Here is a 23,787-nt window from a genome sequence, read left to right as displayed (position 1 = left end):
CATAAGTTGCCACACTTTCCGCGCCTAAAGTTTGATCATCTTATACCAAACATGGTTTGTAGTCATAGTTGATTCATCTCTTGCCACCCAGGTCCTATGTGTCAAACACTCGAACAAGAGTGGTAGGATGCTTTTTGGCGAGCCAAATGGTGACCCCAATTTTGATTGCCTAACTCTTTAGTCGAGCGTGTCAAAAGTCAGGCAAATGTTTCAACTTAGTATGTCAATCAAACAGGCTCTAAATTCGTATTTATACCTTTTGCAGGGCAAGGCACTTGCATTTAGCAAGTATCTTAATAAATTGTGTTGTCGCGTAAAGTATATTTAGATGATTAATTAAGAAAAACTCTATTATGTGATTGTGATGCTCACTCGCCTCGGCGCGTGACCTGTGACACCGCCACGAAAGTATATGAGAGGATGTCGGGGGAGGTGCGACGAGCCATTTATGACCTTTCGGTTGCCTGCATCGGGGCTGATCTGTCCTCGCGCGTGCAGGCAAGGTGTGTTTGGCTGTCTAGGCGCTCGAGTCGACCTGTCCCGAGCGTTGCAAAAACAGATTTTGATAAGCTTGGTTGGTAGAAAACAGATTTTGATCGCGTTTCTTCGGATCTAGGCTCGCTAGATGCAGTGTGCGTTTAGCTGATGATGGTATTAACATATGATTAATGAGTATTAACTCATATTAGTATATTTTTAATTGGATTAAGACTTAATATGATAAATTAAGTATTATAGTGTGTATTTATGTAAAATAAACATAATGTTAACCTTTATTTTTTTATTTCAATTCAAATAGACAACCAAGCATAATATTTTCTCAATCAGATTAAGCATATACAACCAATCAAATAAAATAGCATTACATGCACGTAACCTACCTTACTAATACGAGTCAGACTAGACCATATGGGCAACCAAACAGACCCTTAGTGTAAAGGTTAGGTTTAGAGATGGTGCTTCGACATGCTTAGAGGGAGATATAGACCACGCTAGGGTAATATTCTCTAATATCCGGGATGAGCCAATCCAGACGAAAATGACCGGACTGAGCCATCTAGTTCACTCCTTCTGCTATGTCTGTACACGTGTGTTTGTGATTTTAATTTAACTCTCGATTTTATTTGGGAGTACAAGAGTGATTCAAAATTTTTAAATATTTTTATAAGCAAATTAGAACTCACTGCAAACCATTTTAATTATTTTGATCCAAAAAGCATGAGCCAATATTTAATTAAAATTCTTCAAAGAAACATTTTTATGAGTATTAACTCATATTAGTACATTTTTAATTGGATTAAGACTTAATATGGTAAATTAAGTACTATAGTGTGTATTTATGTAAAATAAACATAATGTTAACTTTTATTTTTTTTATTTCAATTCATACAGACAACCAAGCATAATATTTTCTCAATCAGATTAAGCATATACAACCAACCAAATAAAATAGCATTATATACACGTAACCTATCTTACTAATACGAGTCAGACTAGATCATATGGGCAACCAAACAGGCCAGTCAGACTAGATCATATGGGCAACCAAACATGCCCTTAGTGTAGAGGTTAGGTTTAGGGATGGTGCTTCGACATGCTTAGAGGGAGATATAGATCAGTATCCGGGATGAGCCAATCCAGACGAAAATGGCCGGACTGAGCCATCTAGTTCGCTCCTTCTGCTATGTCTGTACACGTGTGTTTGTGATTTTAATTTAACTTTCGATTTTATTTGGGAGTACAAGAGTGATCCAAATTTTTTAAATATTTTTATAAGCAAATTAGAACTCACTGCAAACCATTTTAATTATTTTGATCCAAAAAGCATGAGCCAATATTTAATTAAAATTCTTCAAAGAAACATTTTTATAACTTGTAGCAATTTTTAATGCCTCGAATAAATTCTTAAAAAATCTAAAAGAATTCACTAATATTTTTCTCATATGATGTACTAATCTATAAAATTATTTTCAATCCTAAGTTATTTGGTGAAAAAAATAAGTTCTTTGTAATGCTTCATTTATATATATTTTTATCATTTCATGTGATATTCTCTTTTTAATTTAATTTGAATTTAAATATGCACAAACTCATCCAAATACTCATAGAATGCATATAAATATGAATATATCATACTCTCTAATCCCACCAACCAAAAAAAAAATTATCCATCCTATTCACTCTAATTCTACCAAACAAACAAACTCATACCCATACATTCTAACTAAATAAAAAATTAAATCATGACATACTAAATATATAACCTCGTCCGAAACAAAAAGCGACATGTACAATTTAACGCGTAGTAACTAACGGTCACAGTGATGCAGGCAGGAAGTAATAAGAAGCGGGCAGCGGTCACACCAACCGGTCATGTCAGGTCGGCTCGGCTCAAACAAGCCAAGTCGATTCCCTTCTTCTCTCATCCATCCGACTCGTCGTGCCAGGGAAGGGGGAAGGGAGTGCCGGCCATGGATCCAAACCCTAACCCCAATCCCACCTCCACCGACGCCCAACCCGAAGCCGAGCCAGAAGCGAGGCTCGCCGCCCTCTCCCTCAGCAGGGACCTCCCCCCGGACTTCGCCGGTGCCGAGATCGACGACGACGTTGACGCGGACGCGGAGGCCGAGGAGGAGGAGGAGGGCTACCTTACGGCGGTGTCCAGAGGCGGGAGCAGCAGCTGCGCAGCAGCCGCGTGGAAGGAGGCGTCCGAGGGCCTCGACGACGAAGAGAAGGACGTGGCCCCGCCCAGCCCCAGCAGCAGCGGCTACGCCGGCGAGCGGGGAAGCAGCCTCGCCTCCAGCGCCGGCATCGAGGAGCCCGAACCCGAACCCGAACCGGACGGCGTAGGCGTGCATGATTGGGCGCGCGATAAGAAGCATCTCGACGAGGTGAAGTAGCTTTGGCACTCATGAGCACCCTGTTCATGTCACTCGTATTTACATATCTGCAAATCTACATTACAAATACCCAGACTTCAGTTATACCGCGTGCTTTTATCCTGGATATCTTTCCAGACATTCAAGTTTGCACTGTGCCTGCTATTATTGCCGCAACTGTAGGCAGTCCTGAATGTGCCTCTTGATGTTTCAGGACGATGCTTCAGCTTCATGGAGGAAGAGGAAAAAACATTTCTTCATTTTGAGCAATTCTGGCAAGCCAATATATTCTAGGTGAAATCACTTATGCAACTGGGGTTCACAATACCTAGATTCAACCAGGCATTGTGCATTTTAACAGGCAAAACCATAACGTAAGTTGCTTGTTTTCTTCAACGTTCAGGTATGGAGATGAGCACAAGCTAGCTGGGTTTTCTGCTACACTGCAGGCGATCATTTCCTTTGTTGAGAACAGGTGTGCACTGATACAGTTCCAGTTATGCTATAACAATGACCATACTTTTGTGGCCTGCTTTATTGTCTTTCTCTGAGCTTTATTGAGTTATTTTTCCTTTGTATGGCCTTCTTTGGTTCTATGCCAGTGGTGATCGTATCAAATTTGTGAGGGCTGGCAAACATCAGGTCAGGTGGCCGTCCTTGTCAAGAATTCAGTCGTTTCCGTTTTCCTTATTTCAGAGCAAAAAAGACATGTTCTTTTTTTTTCCCCAGCGGGGCTTGAATTAATTAGTGCAACAAACCTGGACATCTTATTTGCAACCCTTTGTGACCCCTAACCATAGTCTACTAAGTTGATTGTACACTGTCTTTCAGATAATTTTCCTTGTGAAGGGGCCAATATATTTAGTCTGTATAAGCTGCACTGAAGAGTCATATGAAGGATTGAGGGGACAGCTAGAGCTCATGTATGGTCAGGTGCTTACGCCACTGCATTCGTCTTTCAGCACAATCAACCTTTTACAAGATCTCAGTTGTTACTATGCAACATACAAACTTACTTTCTCCATCCTAATCCTGATTTCTCTGACTGGAAACTTGGATTTGCAGATTTTGCTTATTTTGACAAAATCAGTCAACAGGTGCTTTGAGAAGAATCCCAAATTTGATATGGCGCCATTGCTTGGTGGCACGGATGCAGTTTTCCTATCTCTTATACATGCATTCAACTGGTCGGTTTAATCTTTTTTTCCTTCGCTCGAGATTCATCTTGTGCAATATAAATGCTTAGACTTCTAGCAGTCAGTGAAAATCTTATCGAACCATCCTACAGGAATCCTGCTACATTTCTTCAGGCTTACACATGCCTTCCCCTTGCTCAATCAACAAGGCAGGCGGCTAGTGCAGTTTTGCAGGACATTGCTGACTCAGGAGTTTTATTTGCACTTTTGATGTGTGAGCACAAGGTTTGTCCAACTTCATGCCAGAACTTAGTGTGACTATTCGTATATGACTTGTTGACTGTAAATAAACTGTTGAAGTTCAATTCTAGTGCTCCCAACCCTGCCTAGAGTATTTTCTAAGATGTAACACTGCATTCTTGTTATGGTTATTTTTTTAACCCAATTTAGGTACCACATGCACCTTCCAGAAGTACATACAAAGGCATATTTCTTTTCTGTCAGTCAGTCATTCTTGATATGTCTTTCACATGTATCCATGCTGAAATTCTAGGGAGTTCTGTGTGAGGCTTGGTACTTGTGTTGCCACGGTATCAGAGATCTCCAATCACTTCAATCGTATTAAGAACCTTCTTATTTTTGCTGAATGTATCCTTTTTGGATTGCGCTCTTGCTCTTGCTCTCTCCACCAGTGGTTGCTATGTGCTTCTTTTAGCATCTATGATTGCAAGTCTTGTTTCCCCACTTGTCCTGCTTGTTCATATTACTGAGATACCAATTTTTTTTTTAATTTTCAGGTTATTAGTCTTGTGGGAGCACAGAAGGCAACTCTGCATCCTGATGATATTTTGTTACTTGCGAATTTCATACTGTCCTCTGAATCTTTTAGGTAATCATGACATACTCTGAAATGAAAGATCTTGACCCAGAACCATTATCCTTACAATATCTGTCCTTTTACGCAGGACTTCGGAGTCTTTTTCACCCATATGTTTGCCAAGATACAATCCTATGGCCTTCCTATATGCTTATGTTCATTTTTTTGATGTGAGTGAAATATGTGCATCTCGATGTTCCTTTCATTTAATTTAACTGTGTTGAAATATCTCTCTCTTATGAGCAAGAAGATACACATCTAACAGAAACTTCTTGAAGTTGAATTTTTTTATAGTGGCAATGATCTAAGTATTAATTTCAACCTACTCTGTTATCATTTTGGGCTAAATCCACCTCCCTTGGTGGGCGCAAACGACCTTTACTATGTGTTAGGTTATGATCTGCACTGCCTTGATAGCACAACACTTGCATTCTGTAGGTGTCATATCATAGTGCTCCTTAATTATCCTTGCTGAACTTTAGCTTATTGGGACAGCCTTCTTTTCCTTTGTACTGTATTCTTCTTTAGCTTTTTACTAGCTAGTAAACTAGTCAATGATGCATATATTTTATACCACGAGATTAATATTCAAATAAATATTAGTCCCTCTAGTTGTCGATCACTACAACACCTAAGCAAATCCTTGTCTGAGCTATGTGCATGTTAGAAACTGATGGAAGTTGGGTGTGGTGGAAAGTGATACTGGTAGTGAAGAAATAAGAGGACCGAAAGGAAAGAACACATGTTAAGGAACCAAAAAAAAAGGAAGCAGATCTTGCCTGAGGATGTAAGCACCTACCAGATCTCAGATAACAGCATATTGGACCTTGAATAAACATACGAATAATTAGAAATTTGAGTCCAGGCATTGATATGCACTATCTCATTTGTTTACGTTATCTGGCGTTGAGGGAAAGGCATTGTAGCTTAAAAAAATATCTGTTTTGCAGGAACATACGTATGTAATTCTGCTTACTACGAGATCAGATGCCTTCTATGATCTCAAAGATTCCAGGTGAGCTAAACAATAAAATGACTAGGCATGATTGAATTATCATGACATTCATGAATGTGTCGTGACCGAAAATTAGATAAACTAAGAGCAACCATTCTTTTTGTCTAGGGCTCGCATTCAGAATGTTCTTCTAAAGTCAAATGTCCTTATTGAAGTCCAAAGATCTTTGTGCGAGAGCGCACTGCGTGTTGAAGATCTCCCCACTGATCCGTCTTCTCGATCTGAATCACAACCTCTGCAGTCTTCTCAAGACATGAGTTCTCAATCTCCTGAAATGGCAATCGGAGGTCCGGCTGGACTTTGGCATTTTATATACAAAAGCGTCTATCTGGACCAGTATGTATCATCTGAATTTCCCTTGCCGATAAATAACCCAAAGCAACAAAAGAGGTATTGCATATTGATTACACTACACTATTCAGCTACATAACAGTGAATATTCTTTCAAAGACAACCTCATATGTGCAGACTGTACAAAGCTTATCAAAAGTTCTATGCCTCCATGCATGACAAAGCAACTGGTCCACACAAAACTCAATTTAGAAGAGGCGAGGATTATGGTGAGTCATTATTAGTACTCATACACATTTCCCTGTATCTGAAAGCAGTAGCAACTGTATAGTTCCACATTACAGGAAAGGTGCAATTCATTGTTAGTAAATTTGGATTTTCAGATATTCTATAAAGCATATGAGCTTTAATAGCCACTCATATTAAACCACTGGGATTCAGCTATGTACTCATCAAAATATTTGTCAGGAAAGAAAGACCAGATACACTATGTCAGTGACCAGATAAACTATGTGGCAATGCACTGGACTGCTGGATGCATCTTACTTGCGTGGCATTTTAGTTTGGCTTTTCTATATATGTGATTTGCGTTGATTTCTGTTGTCTGCATATAGAGCTAGACTAGGCATCATAAGATTTTAGTTCTACTTCGCTGTATCTGGTGCATTGCTCTTAGAGTGAAGGTTGTGTCCATTTATGAGATGTATAATCCATCCAAAATCATAATCATGTTTTTACATAGAAGGGAAAGATGAACTTTCAAGTTTCCATTCAAGTTACTTATACTTACCCAAATGAGCGTTCAACTTCAACCCATTGAACCAACTTCTGCAAGCATTTCTATATAGTGAAAAACAGTTCTGAAATCAGTGGGCATATGATATGTAGTGGGTTGTTGCTTTTACCTCTTTATAAAAGATTATTTTGAATGTTTGCAAATACATGCATATTTGCATGGTCCTGTTCTTTTGTACCTTCAAACAAGTTATTGGAAATAACTATAAAGGATGCCTGAGTAGAGCATTAGTGCATTACTTGTACATCCTATGCATCTGTACTTGTATAGATATCAAGAGTTTGCTATTATGATGCACCAGAGAAGTCATTGCTTATAGCAATGGTTGTTATGTGTCTTTTATATCCCAGGAGTAGCTTTCCTTTCAAGATGTTCTCAAATTTACTAGCTCCATTGAGGGTCATAATATTCACCTACATTTTGTAACAAAACACTTCATTACTTTCCCCCAAATTTGTTGCAGTTCTATTTTGCTGGATAACACAGGATTTTGAGCTATATGCAGCCTTTAATCCATTGGCCGACAAGGTTTGTATATTTTATATTGAGTTTGTTCGTGCTCAATTTATTAGTGTTTTTGTTTGTTGTACCTTTTCGTCGGCACAGGACTGCTGTTGTATAGAAACTCGGTGATCTTACTTAGAGAATATCCTTATTTTCAGACCCAAGCGATCAAGATATGCAATAGAGTATGCCAATGGATCAGGGATTTAGAAAATGAAATATTCGTATATGGAGAAAGCACCCTTTCCTGGTGATATTTTGTCTTGTATGTAAGTTGATATCTTTTTGTTATCTTTTACATTGAAAATTTTGATGATTTATGTACTTATACCAACACAGGCAGTACCACCATTGTTGGGGAGATATGTGAGGGATTTAGGTTTGTCTCTAACATTTTCTCGAAAGCGATGCTCTTATTTATGAATCGGGATATTTCAAGTCAATAGTTAGTTTCTCTTTATGTCTGTGTATGTTATTTCTATGCATGTTCATTCTGTAAGCTCGTAATCCGTTGGTTTCTTTTTGGAACGATTTATTAACAGGTAGGGAGTAAAATAATCCATTGTTACAGTTAATCCATTGTACTGTGTTCCACACTTTACTGTACCCTGTCAGATCGGCTTTAACTAGTTGTAGACTTGGGCAGTATTGTGGATGTATAGTTTTGTCTGTTAAAGGCTGTCAGCTGAATTCTGGTAAACTGAAACAAGTCCAGAAGAAGAAATTGAAAGGCTCAAGGCAGCTTGTTGCTATGTAACAAAGTGGAGTAGGTTTAGGGGATGTTGCTTCCTGGGCCGAGACAGCCCAGCCCACTGGATAGGATCTACTAGTACTTTGTATTACCACGTAGGAGATGGTGCTACCCGAAGACTTAAATGAATAGCCGTAGCTGTTAAGAACAACCGAGATCCAATGAGATGTTGCCAGTCACTTTGTTTTATAGGGCGGGGGGGGGGGGGGGTGCGATTTGGTAGCTTAATTGTAAAATATTCAAATAAATTCAAACAAAAAGCTACAAGTTTTTACCGCAAAAATATTTTGTTCGTCCATGGCCGGAATAACCTAATTTCGTGAAATGTCGGTGAAATTTCCTCAAAATTAAAATCCCTAGGGACACATGGAATTCTTTTTGCATTTTATCTGTTTAATTTGCTGAGTGGATACCATGTAATGTCCATGTACGCCACCTCACCATAATACAACCTTTGGATGGGCCAGGGGGTCATTTGCACGGTTTTGATAGTTAATGGGTGTTCTATATCTGGTTTTCCTAATAAAAAATGATGGGGAAGCTAAAAGATCTAGGAAGAGGATTTCCACAGGCATGGAGCGTAAGAAGTGGGTACGAATGACATGTGGGATCCATTATTTTTCAATATGATGTTTTTGTTAATTTTTAGACTCATGTTGCCATGTCAACCTAAAAAGAGTCCACCCATGTCAGCGCCATGCCGTAATGAAATATCCTTTGTACAGTGTTAAGGGGTTGATTTGCATGGTATTGTCTGTTGATGGAGCACTCTTATCTGGTTTTTTAGTTGAGTAGGGGAAATCGGATTCGGTCAATAGTTGAAGAGGCACAATAGACTTTTCCATAGCAAGAACAAGGCATGAACCAATGGACGGATGAATCGGGCCATCTGAAAGTTTGCCTGCCTCTGCTTGGACGCTTTTGTTTTCATTACTAGTGTTTTTTTTATTTACCATTATCGGAAGATAAGTTAATTTCTTATTTGTCATCTTACAAAATAAATTTGTTTATTTGTCACTGTTTCTAATTTTTATTCTTTTTTTACCATTGCCATCTATTTGACTTATAGAATAGATATATTTTTTATTTGGGGAGAAGGGCAGTGGCCTCGGGAACACATATTAAACATATTGTTTCCTCGCCACACAAGTTAAACACATTGTTTTTCCGTCAAACTCATTAAACGACTTTTGTCCACATGCTATAAAAATATAAACTTGCAACTAAAAAGTATATTAATAAGAGACAATTTATACACATAAACCAATATTAATATACCGTATTTTTAGTAAGAAAGTATTATGAATATTAAACTAAATCATATTATAAAAATAGCCATGGAACTAATACATCTACTGTAATTCAGTCCACTTATTATTTTTATATCTATTTTTCTATAACAGGAACTATAATAAATAAGCACACTAAAATTATCTACATAAAATTTTCTACAACTTTTTATTCACCATAAAAATTAATTCTGTCTTTTTCTATATCTAATTATAGTCACAATGTATTCATAACTCTTAATGGTTGCATGACTTTAGAAATTCATATCTCATGATTTATTCATCCAAATTTAATGTTAAAAAATCCTATTAAAGAATGAAGAAATTATCTACAATTCTCTAGTAAATCATATTATAAGATTCAGCCTCTAAAGAGCTTTGAACTTTAATTAGCTACTGGTAGCTGTGCTCGAGGTTATCGTCATCCTCTCTAAGGGCAAATGGCCAAATGTGTCCTTTTTTTTTAGGTCAAATGGACTGCAGTTACGAGGAATGAATGAAAATTAGAAGCGGTGTTAAATAAAGAAGTTTATTTCATGATATTGTAAATAGGGAATTAGCTTAGGGTGTGATCTTTGCCCATATGGCTTTTGTCCGCTTGGACCGTATATGCAGCCTGATGAGATTCATGTTTGTTAAAAGAGTAAATTTTATAGAACTACAGATATTTGATAAAATTGTCGTAAAAATACATATTTAAGCAATAGTAAAATACAAATTTAGTGTATATTTTATTGCAAAACTATAGATACTTTGTTAAAATTATCGTAAAACTACAGATTTAAGCAACAATTTCATAAAACTACAGATTTTAGCCAGGGTTTATGTTAACGACCGGAGCTCTGTTACCGAGCTCTGGCGGTAACCGAAAATGCGCGATAACCGCGGTTACCGGTCAAAAATTCAAAAAAATTGGAGAAAATTCATTTGGCAAAATTTGAATTTTAGGAAAAAAATCGCGATTTTAGCCGTTCGGTAACCGCTCGGTTTTGGTCGGTTACCGAGCGGTTTGGGTCGGTTACCGAGCGATTTTCTCACATTTTTGAATTGGTCGGTTACCGAGTGGTTTGGGTCGGTAACTGCTCGGTTTTCTCGATTTATTGAGCAGTTTTATCGAATTTCAGCGCAGTTCAAAAAAAAAACCCAAAAAAGGGCTCAACCTTGTAAAATGAATAACTAATTCATCTGAGCTTCAAATCAAGTGAAACAAATTTTGTTGGTTTCCTTGTAACATGATCTACATGATAAAAGTATTTATACTCATAAAAAAGTTCAAAATTTTCTGTGAGAAATTGTATTTGTTAAACCAAGTTAAATGCATAGTTTACTCTTTGCTAATCCAAAAATCATGAAACTAATTTTGTTAGTCTTCTTACATGATCCTATGTCTTTTAAAAATACATGAACTCATGAATTAGTTATTATAACATGCATGATTATGTAAATGTGTTGCGACTAGATTAATTCATAACTGACCCATCACACCTCAAAAATTAATGAAACCACTTTCATTAGATTATTTATACTATGATTTACGTAGAAAAAATAATAGTAGACATGAAAAAGTTAATTACAGTGTTGTTTCTTAACATATTCATTTTATGCTTGTGAACTTTATAAAAATCATAGAGAATTTAATAAAACTCTAAATAAAGTGAAATCAATTTTAAAGATTATCTTAAAATACGTTTTACACAAGAAAAATATGTGTTTGCATGTTACACTTTTCCTTAACGTGAGTTAATAACTGAGCCACACGTTTCAATTTTTTTTTCATTTTTTTCAAACTTTCTCCCTATAGAATATGATGCAAACGATATTATTTTTGAAAAAAAAATTCACATAAGGTCTTAGAATTGTGTCTAGTTTTTTAAAGATTTTTTTTGAATTTTTTGAATTCAAATTTTGGTTATCGTTCGGTTTCTGAAATCGGACCAGACTGAGAAGGTCGGTAACCGCGATTTTTGGACGGTTACCGACGCATTTGTGAACCGTGATTTTAGCGTTGTTTTTATTGCAAAACTATATATTCTAGAGTTGTTTCTAGCCCCGTTAACGTGATGATCATACCTCGCTTGCAGTCTCACAACAGCTATCAGTTTATGAAACGGACCGTTCGGGAGTTCATATGACTGTAAGTAGGACCCATTCATCGGGTTAATAGGTCTACGATAGAATTTATAGTTTTATGATAAAATTGATACTAAATTTGTAGTTTTGTGAAACTATTATTTAAATCTGTAATTTTGTGATTTGCGATAATTTTTCTAAATTATCTGTAGTTGTATGAGCTCTCGGATAGTCTGTTTCATGAGTTGGCAGCTGTCGGGAGATTGCAAGTGGGGCTCAGTTGTCGTGATAATAGGATTGGGAATAACCTCTTTAGAGTGCGTAGTTTTGCGATAAAATCGGTGCTAAATCTATAGTTTTGTGAAAGTATTGTTTAAATCTATAGTTTTATGATAATTTAGCCAAAGAACTGTAGTTTGCGATAAAATTAGTATTTAATCTATAGTTTTGTGAAATTATTACTTAAATCTGTAGTTTAACGATAATTTTATTAAAATATTTGTAGTTTTGTGAAATTTAATCTTGTTAAAAAGAAGAGTGTTTTACTGATTGTATCTGTTTGGACAGATTAAACTGAGTTTCTATTTGACTGATCGAATCTGAGGTTGTATGAGCGGATACAGGAATTAAGATTGTGATTGTTTGTTTGTATTAAAATGATTATGTGACAGTAATAAGTGGACTCGTCTTTATGAACGTATGTAGGAGTCTGTATTTACTAGATCAGACTGTGGATGTATATTTGTATCTGCTGAGACAAGCTAAAACAATACATATGAACAATTAAATATATTTCTTTTAAAGATTATACGTATTTCTCGAACCAGATTGCTCCCATATGGATAATTAATTGGACACTTGTTTTCCTATTACAAATAAAGATTTTTCTCTCTTTTTTCTGGGTGCGAATTGCGATCGGATCGTGCGAGCTCCCTCGAGCATTCGAGAAGCAAGCTAAACGAGGTGCAGCTCTTGTGTCTCCATCCCAATTTGCAAAGGAAGAGAGGAGAAAATTAAGAGATGAATTCCCAGCCACAACTTAATTTATCAAACCTTTTTTGTCGTCAACGAATTTTAAAGAAATTTATAAGCATACGATCAACCACTCGTCATGTTTTTTTTTTCTTTGTTTATTGTATTCCATTCGAGATGGCTAGCAAAGAACAGCAGTGGAGGACAAGTAGTCGGAAGCAGCCGGCCACCGCCACGACCTCCCCAGCCAATGGTTTGTCCACGTGGCCCGCCCTTAGTGGTCAGGAGGCCCGCGCTATCAGCAAGGACGGCCGGAACATCACCATCGTCCATCACCGAAACAACATATATATCTGTACACATAACAACAACAACATTGCGTAAGTAGTACTCTACTACGTATCACACATACAAATGGTGGAATCCACCGTCCTCACATCTAAAACCGCTTTTTTCATACTTGCATTTGCCTCATTCTTGTGAGGGAAATACTAAAATACTTTCCGTATCATTTGCAATTAAAAGGAGCTCCACTTTTATCTGAATGTTACACTATTTCTTTCTTTCTTGATGATAAAAATAAAATGAATGGTGCGAAAGAAGAGAGAGTAGCAGAGAAGAAAGAATCCTTCCTGATCTGCGTGCGTGGGCTTTGTGTGGCGGGTTTGAAGCGGTCGTGACCGACAAAGCGGCTAGCTCCTCCTCACCGCCCTCAATCTCGCGCAGGGCTATATATATATATAACTAACTCCAAATCAGAAGAGGGCAGGAGCAGAGTGTCAAGCAAGGGAGGCCTCGAGAATGCCGGTGAGCAGGATCGCCGTGGCCGCTCCGGGCGAGTTGTCACACCCCGACACCGCAAAGGCCGCTGTCGCCGAGTTCATCTCCATGCTCATCTTCGTCTTCGCCGGCTCTGGATCCGGCATGGCCTTCAGTAAGTTGCGTTTTTTATTCGCCTCGCTATACATGTATGTATGGTATGGTGTCTGTTATACTCCTTAATGAGTCGCTGACAAACGACGACCTACGGCAAAACAAACAGGTAAGCTGACGGACGGCGGCGCCACGACGCCCGCTGGGCTGATCGCGGCGTCTCTGGCGCACGCCCTGGCCCTGTTCGTCGCCGTGGCGGTGGGCGCCAACATCTCCGGCGGCCACGTGAACCCGGCCGTCACGTTCGGCGCCTTCGTGGGCGGCAACATCACCCTCCTCAAGGCCGTGGTCTACTGGGTGGCGCAGCTGCTGGGCTCTGTCGTGGCCTGCCTCCTCCTCAAGATCGCAACCGGCGGGGAGGCCGTGGGCGCCTTCTCGCTGTCGGCCGGCGTGGGCGCGTGGAACGCGGTCGTGTTCGAGATCGTGATGACGTTCGGGCTGGTGTACACGGTGTACGCGACGGCCGTGGACCCCAAGAAGGGCGACCTCGGGGTGATCGCGCCCATCGCCATCGGCTTCATCGTGGGCGCCAACATCCTGGCCGGCGGAGCCTTCGACGGCGCGTCCATGAACCCCGCGGTGTCCTTCGGCCCGGCCGTGGTGAGCGGGGTCTGGGAGAACCACTGGGTGTACTGGCTCGGCCCCTTCGTCGGCGCGGCCATCGCGGCGCTCGTCTACGACACCATCTTCATCGGACAGCGCCCGCACGAGCAGCTGCCCACCACCGACTACTGATCTGATCGAAGCCATGGCATGCATGTGTCACCTCCTCAAGTGCACCGTTCATCTTATCTATCGATATCGTCTTAGCTAGTTCAGTTCAGGGGTCGTCCAGCCAATAATTTATTATATATATTAATGATCTCTTCTCTCTACTCCTTTGTTATATATATATGCCACATCTGTGTCTTCAATTCTTGTTCTTTTTCTTTCATGGTCAAGGATGTATGTACAGATCTGCTGTTTAGAAATGATCAGGTCCCGTGTAATAATTTTTAAGCCATGCACAATTGCAGCAGCTTTTCGATTTCCTACAATCTGATTGTTCTTGTGTCTGTTTGAGTTGAAGTGCTTCTCTTCTTCTTCTATATATATTTTTTTCTTTTTGGGAAATTTATCGATAGAGGAAAGAGTTATATATATACGTGAGCTAGGACCGCCTGAAAATAAATGATGCAAAAGGATACCACTGCAACCAACAACACTGATCGAAGGCAACCTATGGTAGAGATCGAAGCACAACTTGCAGTGCTTCTCGTTGCCGATGGCGAGATTCGACTAGAATGCACTTTAATTGATCGGTATGTGCTCTCAACATATAGTGGTGTTGGGCCAAATTAAATATTCCCTTTACATGAAGCAGCAGTGAGCTAGGGTTTGAGAACAGCTAGCTCGGTGGATGTGAGCCATCGATTATATTGCTTTGCAATTGGTGGACGGGTGTGATAAGCCATGTATGGTGGGCGAGAAGAATCAAGATGAGTGCCACACGGAAGGGATGCATGGGCATGTGATTTTGCATTTCCCGCAGCCAATAACTAGTTAGGATAACCAAAGAACAGACACGACAGAAGAAGGTAAAACCTGTTGTCCAGATCGGTGTCTTACGCGCGGTCATTATGAAGTTATTATCAGCAGATTAGCTCTAAATTTTGTCGAATCATTCTAAACCTGTAGTCGTATGATTTGTGCAGTTGGATCGAGGATCTGACTAGTGACCACCGTATTAATTTCAGTCAAAGTTTGATAGCTGATGAAGCAGTGGCAGATTTAGTACTGTGCAATCTTGGTTATTGGTTTGGTTGAAATATTACCACCTGGTTAATGACTCAATTGGATCTCTGCTTTTTATGTGGTTGTGTGGTATGAGCTTGAAGTAAAAGTGCACATATTGAAGTTTCTCTATTTTATTAGCTGAAAGTGCTAACTCTTATTAAACATTAAATTGCTTTTATTATTATCTATGCAGTTGTTGTTTTATCAAGGTTTTGTGCTATATTTTGATGATGTTGCTGTTTGTGATGTCTCCACAATATCTAGAGAAGACTTCTTATGCCCATATGTTCATGGTTAGAAGAATTAAGTTCTTTCAGGTAAATCATTACGCCATTGTGCATGTCGTGTTGATTATCCGGTGCCTGCGGTTGGTTGAAATCATTCATACAGTTGGCTACAGGATAAAAGGCTGCATCGTTGCTCGTTTAACGGTTTTTGGCACCATGAAAAGAGAGGTAGATTCTCGTATCAACTGGTTTGGCTGTGCGGTGTTGTTGGGAGGAAGAGTTGTGGCATCTATATATGCACGTGCAGCTATGCATAATATAGTCCAAACAAAGTGTCTATTTAGCGAAAGGGGCAAGGGGGTGCCCGTGCCTATGCTCTCACTGACAGCCTGAAATGAGAGAGGTATGTATAGGTCGGATCCTGGAGTGTGACAGTATGAGTATGACATGCATTGATGCAACGCAATGAAAATGGCAGTTTTTCTTGTCGAACACATATATATGAGATATTTGTTTCAGCGATGGCAATGGGCCAATGGTGTGGTAAAGCGATGGGAAGGAGAATAATACATAAAAATTTCTCAATGGTACCGGTGCGGTCGACTCATCTGTAATATATGAACTGAGCTAGCATTGCTCAATTGATCAGAGTCCTTATAGTGAAATCTGCCTGTCTAGGTTCAATTCCAAAACTTGGCATGTGTGCTCAAATTTATAAAAAATGCTATATGTGTATTTTTTTTTATGACGCCTTGTTTTTTTAAAAAAAAACAGAGAAAAATGGAGAGCCAGCCAATGCATGCATATGCAACAATTTAAGTAAGAACCCTGTCTTTGCACGCATCAGAGAAAATTCAGAAGTGCGCTCGGCAGAGCAAGTTGTTAACAAATTAAACAAGAGGCCAGCCATTGGTTGCAAATCTGTTTTTTATTTTTTATATTTTGAGAGCAAGGAGGAGCTTCAATTCGTTAATTGTGTAGCAGCTAGGATTACGTTTCGTTAATTGGTTGTGGCTGACTGATACCCAGCAGCAGCAGCAGGAGGAGGAGGATTGATTATTACAAGTAGTACTAGAAGCAGACACCACCTACGACTACGATAGTGCATGCATGCATGCATGCAGCAACAAAGTGATCATCGAGAGTGAGGAGGGATCATATCGGTTTACAAGGGGGCCGGGTGCCATTGCCCAACACCTGCACCTCCACTCCGCCATGCATTGAACGCGCCGAGGTCGAAGCCACCACCACCGCCAGTGCTGGAGATCCGCAGGGCCGGCTGCCGGCTCCTGCGCGGCCCGGCGAGCAGCGCGTCGCGCAGCAATTGGTCCGCACGCGCCGCCACGGCGACCTGCACGTCCGCGAGCGCGGCCCCGAACGCCACCAGGTCGTCCTGCCCCATGCTGCCCACCTCCGCGTCGATCCACGCTGCAGCGGGGCTCCTCGCCGCGCGCTCCTTCTCCATCGCCCCGTCCACGCGCTCCCGCCGCGTCTTCTCATAGTCCAGCAGTGCGCGCAGCTCGCCGTACTGCCGGTTCAGCTCGGAGACCGCCCTGTCGTCGCTGGACGCTACGCCGGCGCCAGCAGCTCCGGGTGAGGACGACGAGGCGAGGAAACGGTCAAGGAGGGACTCGACGGAGGGGTGGCCGAAGGAGAAGGCCTTGCCTGCCGGGGAGAAGACGACGGCGGCGACTTGGGCGCCGCAGAGGATGGAAAGCTCGCTGGCCTTCTTGAAGAGACCGGCGCGGCGCTTGGAGAAGCACACCTGCCGCGCCTCCTCGCTCTCGATGCGTCGGATCTCGATCTTCTGGCGCCCCATGCTCGGCCGCCGGGGCGCCATTGCAGCTCTGCACGATTGCTTGGGCTATCTATATGTCTGTACTATTTTGTATCGATCGGTGCAACAAGAGAGCTAGCTGCCTAGAATCCTAGATAGATAGCGTCAAGGATCAGAGCTTTCTTCATCGATCTTGATCTCTCATATAGCTAGAGAGTGAGATCGAGAGCTTGGTTGATGACATCGATATGGGATGAGAATTATATATGAGTTCGTTGTCGCTTGTGAGGATCCATATATATGTATGTATGTATGTATGTACAGTTGGGGATTAACTTGGTTGCTAGCTAGAATATATATATAATCCAATTAGGGCCTGCATTGATGGACCATATTCAAGGCCTTCTCATTCTATATTTATTTATTTATTGGAGGCTGAGCTAATTGTTGCATGTAGGCTTGTTAATTTGACGCCGGCTGGCTGCTGTGCATAATATTAATTGCAGTTGTGTGTAGTCTTTTAGCTAAGCATTGATTCATTTTTCCCCTGCTGTCATGTCCTGCGAGCAAGTTTTTTCGTCTGTACTACGCTGTCGCATGTCTAGTTGTATAGATATATGAGGCAGTTTCTTAATTTTTCTACCAAAAAATCTCTGTTAACACAACCCACATTGATGCGCTGTGAATTACAATGTCATCGGAGTAAGATTTAAGAGCCAGTAGGGCACTAGCTGTTAATGTCTGAGATAAGACAGCAGATATATAGAAACCATGCATAGTTAAGATCGAGTAGGGAGAAATTTATATAGTTGTGTCATCAATTTTATTTTTACCTTGTATTCATCCCTTAATTATTATTTCTGATACTAAACAGAAATTAAATTAACCACGTCACGTATTTGTGTTTGTTGATGAGTATAATATTGGAGGGCTAACCCTAGCTTGTTATACGTATGTTAAAAATCAAAAGACGAATGTGGCAATGTCTGTCTTGTATCTATATCTATAATATCTATAATAAAGTATAAAAGCACGAGTTAAAACTATATATCGTATGTGCATGCACCTCAAAATATGTACATGGAATTAACAACCAGTACCCTCAGATGAATCATCATCAATCACCATTTTGGTGATCGAGTCACAGCCCATTCCCAATAATCCTTGTGTTTTGCTAGGCAGGCATGGTATCTGATTGAGCATCCAGATAGTTTGTGCCCCCAAATTTTGAAAGCTAAATACTACTTGCTGAACTGCAACCTCGCTCGCTCATGGATTCAGTTCCGGCATCCCCTACGGCTTCTGAAGAGGGGATCAAGGTGATGGCAGCAAGGTGCGTGCGTGTGTGTATATATATATGGATTCCTAGAGAGAGAAACATCGATCCTTCAAAGTTACTGTAACATCCCAGGTTTAACAAACCCAGGTCGCTACCGACTCTCATCTAAACCTAATTAATCCGAAAATTATAAGAATTTTTGGCAGAGTTTTTCCTTGTATTTACTGTTTCCCAAGACACGCAAACTGCGTTTATCACAGGCAGAAAATTTATAAACGGAAAGTAAACATAACAGTCTAAAACTATTACTCGAAACAACTCACAGACTCGTTACATTACACCAAAAGCAGCCATGAGCTGCATACTAACCAAGATAACCAAGTACGGTGCTAAAGGGTTATGGATACAACTATAAAGTTATTTAAGTGTGATTACTTGCCACTACGTGATGCTATTTCCCCTTCCAAATATGTCGCGAGCAAAGGTACTAAAAACCAAATGAAATACAAGTGTGAGTAAAAACACTCAGCAAGTACAGTTATGAAATCAGAAGAACGGACGCATCAACAATGTCAAAGAAAAATGGCAACACTGAGTTTTTCCTTTTTCTTGAAAACAGCAAGAAGACAGTAGTTTTCGTCGATACGGACCGTTCTGAATTTCCTTCGCATTTACCGGTAAGCCGAGCAAGCGGGGCCAGTACTCACTCATAGGATCATGAACATAAGAATCAAATTGCCCGGTAACAATGGACCATGAATGATAGATAAACTGGAACAACTTGAAACTAGAATACTGACATGAACTCATTCTTGAACTTGAATCATATGAATATAGGAAAATTCAAATATTGAATCAACACAATTGAAAGGGATCAGTAAAATATTTGTAAAGCAAAGCAAGCCAATCATGGGTTTGAAATGCACTTGCCTTAACCGTGGCGAGAAGTTGGCTTCGCACCGTTAACAGCAATACTCCCAAAACCTGAAGAACAAGATCGCTCAGAAGTTGTCCCAAAATGTCCACGTGACTATACATTGGATGTCTGAACTACTCTTTCTAGCTGAATCTCAAAATCTCGATTCCGTCATTTTTCGGGAATTTGACCAAGGTTCTGAGTTGCCCGTTGATCGAGCCGTAACTTTTATTCTACTTAACCGAAGACGGCAGATAAATACATCTAGAGCATCTACGAAAAATATCCCACATCTTTCGCTTTAATCACATAGCTGAAACTAGCTCTAACCATTTCTAGCTTTCAAATGTTCTCTCGCTACTAAACAATCAAGCTTCCAACCAAGCGTCCAACGATAAAATCGACCGCCAAGCTATCTATAAGCATTTAGGGATTACAAAGAAATTACCCTCGCTGTGTGAATTACGAATTGACAACGAAACCGACGAAATCCCGGAAAATCCCCTTCTTCCTCCTTTCCTTTTTTTTTCCTTTCTTTCTTTTCTTTTTCTTTCTTTCTTTCCTCTTTTTTTTTCTTTCTTTCTTTCCTTCCTCCCGGTGCTTGCTTTCTCCTTCTCTTGCGGCAGAACGGCGCAGCAACAGGGATCGGAGACCGGCGGCTTCACTGGCTGGCGGTAGCGAGCTCCAACAGCAGCGGCGAGCTCCGGCAGTGGCGGATGGCAGCGGGACTAGGCCGAACTGCGGCACGGCTGGGCAATGCGAGCTCGAGGCGGCGTGACAGAAAGTGGCACGTCGCAGGTAGAGCCGAGCAGCGGCGGGACGACGGTGCTCGCCGGCAACGGCGGCAGCGCAGGGAAGGCGGTGACGGCGGCCGACGCGAAGGGCAGAGGACGACGTCGACAGAGCCGAACCATGGTGGGAACAGCGGCGCTCGCCGATGGGGTCGTCGGCGCAGGGCGATGGGAGATGGCACGGCGCGGGCGAAGACGATCCGCGGTGGAAACGATAGCGCTCACCGGCGACGGCAGCGTCCAAGGAAGGCGGCGACGATCTACGGTTAGGGTTTGGGTTTTGGGCCGGTTTGGGCTCGAGTTATATAGGCAACAACCGACCACTCGGTCGGTGGAGTTTTTTTTTTTGTAATATTACAGTTACTACTCCATATTGGACCGTTGGAGATCTGCTTGAGGTGGGTTTCATTCTCATTTGCCTTTGCCTGATGAACATGGCAACTCTCCTAGAATATACTATACCAGTCTCAAGTAAGTCATCAGGGAGATTTTCCACCCTCCTAACGTCTGGAATCTTGTGATTTCTTGGCAAGCTTGCTTTCAGAGATTGATTTCTTGGCTCTACTTCTGCTTCTGCCCAAGCTTTCCAAACCAGTTGGGCACCTTCGCAATGGATGGAGTCATAAAACATGGACTGATACGCAGAACGTGCCGTGTACTCCCCTGAGCTGGTCTGTTTCCAGATCACACGATCTTCCTCGATGCCCAAGCTGACGAAGTGGAGCTGGAACCAGAGTAAAAGGAACTGTCGTAGAGCTGGAATTTAGAGGGGTCCCGTAATGTCCCTAATCCATCGACGGTCGAGCACGGCATCCCTGATGGACCTCCTCCTGGCTGAAGGGGTTATACATGCGTAGAGCTCAGGAGCCAGCAAACAAAAGGAGCAACCGCCCAACCATGCATCGACCCAGAATCGTGTGGAGAGGCTGTTGCCAACCTCAAACTTGCTGGAAGCTTCAAAGAGGGTGGTGACCTCTTTCTCATGGTGTAGGGGTAAGACAGCCCAAGGTTTTGGGTGGTCGTGCCATTCCCACCAAAGCCACCACAAACGCAGAGTAATACCGGCCAACCTTAAGTCCTAGATTCTTAGGCCACCATAAGCCAGAGGACGGCAAACTTTCGGCCAAGCAAGGATGCGGTGGACCTTGGTTTTTGTTTAATCACCGGATCAAAGGAACGCCTTCCGAATCTTGTTGATTTCTTTAAGCAGCCAAGGTGGAACAAGTATGGAAATAAGCGTGTGAAGAGGAGTCACAAACAACACAGACTTGACCAAAGCGGCACGCCCAGGTCTAGATATTAATTTGCCTTGCCAGATTAGGAGCTTGGCGGAAACCTTGTCCATGATATGTTGAAGGTGACTTTTTCAGAGCCGACCAGTAGCGAAGGGCACACCCAAATATGGAATTGGGAAGGAAGACAGTCTGCAAGGGAGGAGGTCATTAATAGCGTTGATACGATCCTCACCATAACAAATAGGGACAACTGCACATTTTTTGAGATTTGTTCTAAGCCCTGATGCGGCCCCAAAGAGCTGAAGGAGAGCCAGATGACCTCTGGACACACATCGATGATGACAACAGAAGAGGGCAGTGGTTGGAGCAATCGAAGGAGAGGGCTTGAAGATGGCAAGTGGGGAATGCCTCGTCCCACTCAGAGGAAACTAAGGCTCTATCAAGGTGAACAAGTGTTGGGGTAGTTCTTTCATTGGACCATGTGTAGCGTCATCCAAACAAATAGAGGTCCTTGAGATCGAGCTCTAAAATGAAGCAATGGAATCAGACAATTGACCTTCTGTTTAGATTAGCATTGTTCTTGTCTGTAGTAGGCGCGATCATGTTAAAGTCCCCGATGATGAGCCATGGCCCAGGCATCTGGGCATGGACAGTGGCCCGCTTGGCAGTCGTCGTTAGGACCATAGACAGCGGACAAGAAGAAGGAGCTCTCATTTGGCGACGAAACCTAAATATGGACTGAAAAGTGTGACACCTGGATAGCGGTCATAGTGAATGACAGACGAGTGATCACAATCACTCCGCCCCTGGTGTTGGCGGACGACAGGCAAGAATAATCAAAGATCAAGGGCCCGCAAAGCTTGTTCACTAAGAAGGGGGAAACATCGTCACGCTTCGTCTCAAGCAGACAAATGACCGAGGCATCGCGGTCGAAAACCAAGGTGCAGACGACATCCCTACGGGCTTTATAATTCAGCACTTGGACATTCCAGCGTAGTATGTTGAAATTATCCATTTGAAGTGGCAACCGGTTGCAACAGCCACCAATCATATCAGAGAGGTCGCTGCAGGAGCATTAGCAATTGCCGGCAGCTCGTGTCCGGGGAAGCAGTCCCTGATTGCCTTAATGTGCTGTTCGGGTAGCGGTGTCTCGAAGAGGCGCAAGTAAGCTTGGTGAAGGGAAGGAGGGACAATGTTGCCATCCTTAATGAGGCCGAGGCGGTGCATCAGCAAGAATTCTCCTCTTTTGGAAGGGCACATCATCGAGATGGCAGAACGCGCCACCAAGCGGTGGCTTCTTCGGGGGGCCTGAGCCGTGTTGTGAATAGAAGAGAGGCTGCAAGGGGGAGAGGCTAGTGGCGTGGGGATCTCCATCGTCACATTCTGTATGAAGGCTTCAAGCGTCGCATCAGAAGTATTGGGAGCTATAGGAGTGGAGGATGCGTTGCCGGATTCTGTGGAGATGCTGGCGGCCTGACAGTGCCGTGCGGAGGAACTGTTGGGCGTCCGACAACATGACCCACGTTTGAACCGGTAGCCAACACGAGCGTGGAACTGTACCACCTAGAGCATGAAGCGGACCTACTTTGAATCCCTGAGTTCTCCGGCCCAAACGAAGAGGGTCTCCGACCCAAATCAGAGACAGAGGAGTGCCCCGGAGACGGGGATTCCTATGCATGGATTCCTACGACCCTTGAACGACGCCAGTGCCTCGAGTAAACCAGCATGATGTGTCGATTTGCCATAGGCTGGTGTCTGACGAGGCCAGTCGGCCTGGTGTGAGGGCAGAGCTCAACAGTCATGGGGTCAAAGGCCCCGAGCGGGATTTCGTCACGAGGCAGAATGGGCACTAAGCCCACGTCGTGAGCAGCAACCCATGACCCACTGAAAGGTGTCCAACGTGGTTGGCAGGCACAAGTATGTCCAGCGAAGTGATCGGGGCCTCGGGTGATGCGTCGTGAAACGAATCGGACGGAATGCGCATGGAATCCGAGAGCGACGGAAGAACGCCGGTAGGCCCAACAGACGCCATGCACGACGAAGCCGATTGGCCTCCCACCACCACCGGCCACCAAATCCGGGAGAGGCAAGAAGGTCAGCCGCTGGCCATGGGGAAGGCCATCCTGACCCATGCCATCGAACCGGTCTCCGTCGCCAACAGAAGACGCGACGCTATCGCCGTCGGAGGACGAGGGGGCCCAGAATTCCGCCAGAGAAGTCAAACGAATGGAAACGTTGTAAGCCAGGACTTTGGTCTCCATGATGTAAGGCGG

General features: G+C 42.3%; 3 protein-coding genes across 10 annotated transcripts; 2 read left to right on the top strand and 1 right to left on the bottom strand.

Annotated features, from left to right (window-relative positions):
• Positions 1-2,374: 2,374 nt before the first annotated feature.
• Positions 2,375-12,397, top strand: LOC133909699 (vacuolar fusion protein MON1 homolog). 8 transcript variants are annotated; one of them, XR_009908424.1, is made up of 16 exons: positions 2,375-2,891; positions 3,094-3,173; positions 3,283-3,356; positions 3,472-3,521; positions 3,711-3,812; positions 3,945-4,066; positions 4,168-4,300; positions 4,813-4,904; positions 4,981-5,062; positions 5,843-5,907; positions 6,016-6,297; positions 6,376-6,467; positions 7,458-7,522; positions 7,657-7,763; positions 7,838-7,877; positions 12,176-12,396. XR_009908424.1 is itself a non-coding variant. In XM_062352243.1 (16 exons), exons 1-15 carry the CDS (start codon positions 2,472-2,474, stop codon positions 7,866-7,868), a joined length of 1,782 nt encoding a protein of 593 aa, XP_062208227.1. In that variant the 5' UTR covers positions 2,375-2,471; the 3' UTR covers positions 7,869-7,877; positions 12,176-12,397. The 8 variants fall into 8 exon arrangements, 6 of the variants coding, with proteins under 6 accessions (XP_062208227.1, XP_062208228.1, XP_062208232.1 ...); XR_009908423.1 differs by having other exon boundaries at positions 7,657-7,767; XM_062352243.1 differs by having other exon boundaries at positions 7,657-7,748; positions 12,176-12,397.
• A 925-nt stretch (positions 12,398-13,322) lies between these two features.
• On the top strand, positions 13,323-14,550 carry LOC133909705 (probable aquaporin TIP1-2). Its single transcript, XM_062352255.1, has 2 exons — positions 13,323-13,514; positions 13,623-14,550. Exons 1-2 carry the CDS (start codon positions 13,382-13,384, stop codon positions 14,246-14,248), a joined length of 759 nt encoding a protein of 252 aa, XP_062208239.1. The 5' UTR covers positions 13,323-13,381; the 3' UTR covers positions 14,249-14,550.
• Positions 14,551-16,681: 2,131 nt separating this feature from the next.
• On the bottom strand, positions 16,682-17,363 carry LOC133908357 (agamous-like MADS-box protein AGL61). The gene has a single exon (XM_062350342.1). It carries the CDS (start codon positions 17,354-17,356, stop codon positions 16,682-16,684), a length of 675 nt encoding a protein of 224 aa, XP_062206326.1. The 5' UTR covers positions 17,357-17,363.
• Between the last annotated feature and the right edge of the window lie 6,424 nt (positions 17,364-23,787).

The sequence above is a fragment of the Phragmites australis genome, chromosome 2 (assembly GCF_958298935.1).
Source record: "Phragmites australis chromosome 2, lpPhrAust1.1, whole genome shotgun sequence".
Taxonomy (NCBI): domain Eukaryota; kingdom Viridiplantae; phylum Streptophyta; class Magnoliopsida; order Poales; family Poaceae; genus Phragmites; species Phragmites australis.
The sequence above is the reverse complement of the archived record's forward strand: the minus strand, read 5'-3'. Positions and strand labels throughout refer to the sequence as shown.

What these genes read in the sequence shown, in the direction of transcription:
- LOC133909699 (XM_062352243.1), top strand. Translation starts at nt 2,472, where the DNA reads ATGGATCCAAACCCTAACCCCAATCCCACCTCCACCGACGCCCAACCC. An exon ending in TTCCTTTGTTGAGAACAGGT is followed by an intron (nt 3,357 to 3,471) that starts GTGCACTGATAC and finishes GCCTTCTTTGGT; the next exon opens with TCTATGCCAGTGGTGATCGT. An exon ending in TTAATCCATTGGCCGACAAG is followed by an intron (nt 7,523 to 7,656) that starts GTTTGTATATTT and finishes CCTTATTTTCAG; the next exon opens with ACCCAAGCGATCAAGATATG.
- LOC133909705 (XM_062352255.1), top strand. Translation starts at nt 13,382, where the DNA reads ATGCCGGTGAGCAGGATCGCCGTGGCCGCTCCGGGCGAGTTGTCACAC. An exon ending in TGGATCCGGCATGGCCTTCA is followed by an intron (nt 13,515 to 13,622) that starts GTAAGTTGCGTT and finishes CAAAACAAACAG; the next exon opens with GTAAGCTGACGGACGGCGGC.
- LOC133908357 (XM_062350342.1), bottom strand. Translation starts at nt 17,356, where the DNA reads ATGGCGCCCCGGCGGCCGAGCATGGGGCGCCAGAAGATCGAGATCCGA.